Consider the following 6,000-nt stretch of genomic DNA (forward strand, 5'->3'; position numbering starts at 1 on the left):
GCTGAATGCTTCACATGCATTATGTCCTTTAATCCTCACAACAATCCCATGATGTTAGTTACTACTAACCAAACCAACAAGTTGCTGTCAACTTGACTCCGACTCATGGTGACCCTACCTGTTTCAAAGTAGAATTGTGTTCCACGGGGTTTTCAGTGACTAATTTTTCACAAGTACATCATCGGGCCTTTCTTCCGAGGTGAACCTCCAACCTTTTGGTTAGCAGCCAAGTACACTAATGTCTTCCACCACCCAGGGACTCCTAGTTACTATTAGTATCTCTGTCTTACTGTTGAGGAGGTTGAGGCACAGAGAGGTGGAATAGCTAAAGGATGGTCACCAAGCTGGCAGGCAGCAGAGCTAGGATTCACACTGAGATAGGTTTGGCTCCAGAGTTGAGGTGGGGTGTCTTGGAAGGTGGCCGGCCCCATTGCCTTTTTAGGAATTGTACCTGCCAATGGGTCCTTTCAATGGCATATTAGATCACTAACATGACTAAGTGGTCAGTTTACTTGGGATTTCTCTCTGGGGGATGGAGATGCTCAGGATTTGAAGGGTCTCTATCTGACTCTGTGGTGGGCTGGGCCTTCCCAGATTATAGATTCCCCTCAGTCTCATCATCCCTCCACTGATTCTTTGGTGCTGGAAGGGGGAACCTGTCCAGGTGCTGTCGATTTGTCCCAGGGTCTGGGGTCTCCAAAAGCCGAATTCTCCCTTCTCTTAACTCAGTCAGAGAGATGTCTCCCTGAATCATCCTGACCTATATTCCATCTCCCTGAACTGACAAGAACTGTACCCACAGATTGTTCTGTTGTTAGATGGGCCGTGTCACTGCCATTCCCACACTTCAAGATGGAGCCTGTCTGTCCCTTTCCATCTGTCCCCAGACTTCCCCTCACCAATTCTTACTTCTTTTCTCATTTCTTGAGGTTGCAAGCCATTTTATCCCATATTAGAAAATCTCACTTTGCTACCCTAACTTATTTGATCTACATTTAAGAAGAGCATTCAGAAACATCCTTTGAAAGTCAACTGTCCAATCAGTGATCTTTGCATATATAATGCTGAAACCTAAGTTTGTTCTGACCTTTTGGAAGGAAAATGCCAGAAATGAGATGCACAAAAAGCAGCAAATAGCACAACCTGTGGCTTGTGCCTCTGCCATGACACACCCAATTCCACATTTCACACTCTCTTATTCTTGTTTGGGCAAGGACTATTGTGACTGTAGATTCCTTGATAATATGTAGACCCCAGGTTTGGCTATGTGTCCTGGGGAGCCTATTCTACCCCTTGGGTCTCAGTTTCCTCAGGAGAAATAGGAAGTTGATTTACATGACCTCTGTCTTAGTTATCTAGTACAGCTATAACAGAAATACCACAAGTGGACTGCTTTAACAAAGAGAAATTTATTCTCTCACAGCCTAGTAGGCTAGAAGTTCAAATTCAGGGCGTCAGCTCTAGGGGAAGGCTTTCTCTCCCTGTCAGCTCTGGGGGAAGGTCTTTGTCATCAATCTTCCCCTGTCCAGGAGCTTCCCAGTGCAGGGTCCCCAGATTCAAAGGATGTTCACTCCCAGTTTTTCTTGCCTCATTAACATAACTGACAACAATCCCACTTCATTAACATCATACCCATTGCTGTCGAGTCACAAGACAGAGTAGAACTGCCCCATAGGGTTTCCAAGGAACACCTGGTAGATTCAAACTGCCAACATTTTGGTTAGCAGCCAAATGCCTAACCACTATGCCACCAGGATTTTCATTAACATCGTAGAGGTAGGATTTACAACACATAGGAAAATCACATCGGATGACAAAATGGTGGATGATCACACAATACTGGGAATCATGGCCTAGCCAAGTTGACAGATTTTTTTCGGGGACACAATTCATTCATGACAACATCTAAGGTCTTCAGTAGATGAAAAAGCCTTATTTTTAGGCCTATCTGAAGTGTCAGCTAAATTTGATGCCAGCCTCTAGGGATGCAAGTATTAGAGCTCAAATGTCCCTCACAAGATACCTTCTCCCTTGGACAGGGATAGAGGGTCCCTAAATGAGTTCCGTAGCTTGTGGTCTGCCCAGGCAGATGAGGTCCCCATCAGCAGATGACCATGCATGGGGATCCTGGAGCATCTTTCCCAAGGCTGAAGGGCAGGACAGCAACACGCTGGTCCCAGCTCTGCCACATCTTGGCCTCTTACCCTGCCTGGCCTCTTCTACTCTGGAGCCTCAGACTCCCTAGCTGTAAACTGGGCTCAATTCCCATTTTTTGCCCTGCCTCCCAAGACTCTTATAAAGCTCCAGTGAGACTCTGTTCTACTTAGGGGCTTGAGTACCCTTCTTCCAGAGTCATGAGCATAGCATTGTTGGTCATAGTCCTCTATGCCCCCCATCTTGTCCTCTCTTTCTCCTACCCCGATGACTCCATTTCTTCCCTTCTGGTAGGTTGTTGTTTTTGCTTGGTAGGTAGCACTGATCTCATTAGCACAACAGTTCTGAGTCTCAGAGCACAGACAGGCAAAGCACTAATCCTCCCTCTGTCACACACAGTCTCTGGGGTTTTAGGCCATTTAACCTTCCCAAGCTGATCTTGTGGCTGAGCCAAGGGGACAATATTGACTTCACAGGATGTTAAAAAAAAAAACAGACATGTTGCCATTGAGTCAATTCTGACTCATAGCGACCCTGTAGGACAGAGTAGAACTGCCTCATAGGGTTTCCAAGAAGCAGCTGGTGGATTCGAACTGCTGACCTTTTGGTTAGCAGCAGAGTCCTTAACCATTGTGCCACCAGGGCTCCTCACGGGATGTTACCAACAGAAAAAAAAAAAAAAAAAAAAACTTGTTGCCGTCCAGTCAATTCCAACTCGAAGGGATGTTAAACTTGGTAAACCTGGTGCCATAAAGTCGATTCTGACCCATAACGACCCTATAGGATGGAGTAGAACTGCCCCCATAGAGTTTCCAAGGAGTGCCTGGTGGATTTCAACTGCTGACCTTTTGGTTAATAGCCGTAGCACTTAACCACTACTCCACCAGGGTTTCCCATAGCAATGCTGGTAAGTGTTAAATGGGACAATGCCTGTAAAGCTCCCAACTCAGACCCTAGCACACACTCGTTTTAGGGATCGCCTTTCCTCCCTTCTCCCCAGAACTCATTGCCCAGGAAAACTCAGTGGTTTTTGTATATCTACGTGACATTCACTCAACCAGTAAGGAAGAACGTGGTTGCCACGGGGTTGGTAGTCCCATTTCTATCTTTTACACCTTTCACATTCTGCCCAGACTCATCTTCTAGCCTCTGACCAGCCCGTCAAAGGCACTGCCAACCCTACCAACACTAAAAGAACAAGCTTACCTTCTTGAAGTAATCTGCAAGGCTGTCAGAGTCCCAGGCTAGGACTTCTGAGCGAAACGGTACATTCTTCAATGCCATAGCTGCTTTCTCCTAGAAGGAAGCTCACAAGCTGAGCGCAGATGGTGCGCCCATGGACAAAGAACCCCAAATCCAGAGCTTGCTGGTGTCTTTGACTCTTCCAGCTCCCAGGTATTTTCTGAAACACCCTTATTGGAGCAGACGTCTTTCAGGCTGTAACCAGATCCCAGAAAGCAACGGCTTCCTCTGCGAACAAATATGGTCTCTTCTCAGAAACCGACTCAGCTAGTTTCCTTTACCACTTCCTCTGCTGGGCTCTAAATAAGTAAACAAGGAAGCCTAGTTCTGGGCGCTTGAGATGCAGAGAGAGTGACAGGCCTGGTAATTCCCCACTGGCCCCATCAACCCTACATAAGGGCAGAGGAAATGAAGGAGGCTTAAACTCCAGTGTGAGCCCAAGTACCTCTCCGTTAAAACTCCTGGTACCCATGTGTCTACACCACATTCCTGCTAGGCTGGGTCTTTGCAGATGAAAATCCGTTTTGATGGCTGACCTAAAATACAGATAATTACCACATCAGTGAACTGCTGGGGGAAGGTACTTGACCTTTTAATGCTTCCCAACCACCTTCCCCTCTCACCCTCAGTCCTATTGAATGGACAAAATTGGGACTCCCTCGGCTCCCTCTTCGTGCTTATTATGAGAGGATCCTCAGTGAGAGAATGAATAGGGTCCAGAGTTGGCAAGGTGCTACACTGGGAGACTTGGGCTCCAATTTCTATGTCTCTGCTTCCATACTGTGCCACCTCAGACAAGGACTGAGTCTCTGGGAATCTCAATTTTCCTATCTGTAAAATAGGAAAATAAAAGAATTTCCTCATATACACATATAACTTAGCTGAGTTTAACTAGACAGGTGTGAAAGAACAAAAGATGAAAAAAAAAATTACCTTTGACTATTGATGCTTACCCTGGGTGATACAATTAATATGGCTGGCTGCTAACTGAAAGACCAGAGGTTTGAGTTCACCCGGAGGCACCTTGGAAGAAAAGCCTGATAATCTACGTCCAGAAATCAGCCTCTGAAAACCTTCTGGAGCACAGTTCTAGTCTGACATATATATGCGGTCACCACAAGTTGGAATCAACTTGAAGGCAAGTGGTTTTTATTGATGCCGACATATATTCTATTCACTACTGGTTCCACCATAGATTGTATTTAAAGAACACATTTCCTGGAGTAGCCTTGAGATGAGAGACGAGAATCTGCTGTTTTTGTAGTCAGGCTCAGGCCTGTCCACCTCACATAGTCTGAGCACATTGTTAGCAGAGTGTGAATTGAACTTTTAAAGACAAATGTGTTTGTGCAACATGGCAGTCTCTGAGTACAGTCAGCTACTTCATCTAGTGCTCCACGCGCACCCGTAAACAGCCATCTGTCCCAGTGCTTGAGGAAAAGAATGACCTCTCTCTCACCTACTGAGTGGTGCTATGCAGGTCCCTGAGGTCGTGCCTTCTCAAAGCTCTTTAAAGGGTAACTTTGGTAATGCACGGCTTCCATCTCAAGTACTATTTCAGGAGCCCCTGTCACTGTATTGGCACCTACCTTCTAGGCAGCTGTGAGCATTACATGAGATAAACATTTAATCCAAGACCTGGGACATGGGAAGAGATCCACAAAAGCGAGCTGGTGTATTCCTCACTTAGAGGGTTGTGGGAGCATCAATCGAGGTAGCCTATGCCAAGTGCTCCTCACGGGGCTTAGTGCCTAGTAACTGCTCAGAAGATAGGCATGCTCTATAAAGCATGTCCTTGCTGCTCAGAAGCTGTTCTCTCACGGGAGAGGCCACTTCTCTTCTGGTATCACTGGAATAACAGCAGATGATAAAAAGCCATTTGAAACAGGAGGAGAAGAGAGAAATCACTTCTTTGTAGGACAATCAAAGAGGACTTGAGGAAATCAGTTGGGAGTTAAGCAGGGCCTGGGAGGGTGTCCCAGAGGATGTGTGTTCATGTGTGTGTTTGTATGTTTATGTGTGTGTTTGAGTGAGTGTGTGTGTGTGTGTGAGTGTGATGGAGTGGATTTTGCGAACAAAAAAACCCACATGGTACCTATGGAAAAGAGCATTCAAGATCATCCTTAAAAGTAGAAGCAATTTTTTAAAAACAATTTTCACCACCACTTAAGAGAAAAACCTACAGAATAGCAGAAGTTGTGATTAAGATGTAGCTAAAAAAAAAAAAAAAAACTCATAGCCATCGAGTTGATTTTGACTCATAGTGACTCTACAGGTCAGAGTACAACAGACTGCCACATATTTCTCCCTCAGAGTGGCTGGTGGGTTGGTTCAAACCACCAAGTTTATGGTTAGCAGCCTAGCACTTAATCACCGCATCCCTTTAGAAGAATTATCCCATAGATGTAGCCAAGATGGATCATCCTTGGAGATCTTTTAGGAGCTAGACACAGTTAAGAAGCTTGGATAATGACAATGATGGTGAAGTTAAGAATCATAACAGATGCGATGCAGTACCCCTTCACATGTGCCAGGCAGTATGCTAAGTACTTTGCACCAATTATGTAATTCTTGGCACTGTTATTGCTCTTACTTTACAGAAGA

The 6,000-nt window shown here is 45.4% G+C and overlaps 1 protein-coding gene across 2 annotated transcripts in view; it reads right to left on the minus strand.

The window, feature by feature from the left end:
* Nucleotides 1-3,674, minus strand: part of LCP2 (lymphocyte cytosolic protein 2) — a 54,391-nt gene extending 50,717 nt beyond the window's left edge. For both annotated transcript variants that reach the window (XM_049874297.1, XM_049874296.1), the window contains exon 1: nt 3,361-3,674. In XM_049874297.1, the coding sequence (XP_049730254.1) occupies nt 3,361-3,438 (78 nt within the window). In that variant the 5' untranslated portion in view covers nt 3,439-3,674. The remainder of the gene's footprint in view (nt 1-3,360) is intronic.
* Nucleotides 3,675-6,000: the final 2,326 nt, after the last annotated feature.

Source organism: Elephas maximus, chromosome 2 (assembly GCF_024166365.1).
Source record: "Elephas maximus indicus isolate mEleMax1 chromosome 2, mEleMax1 primary haplotype, whole genome shotgun sequence".
NCBI lineage: Eukaryota > Metazoa > Chordata > Mammalia > Proboscidea > Elephantidae > Elephas > Elephas maximus.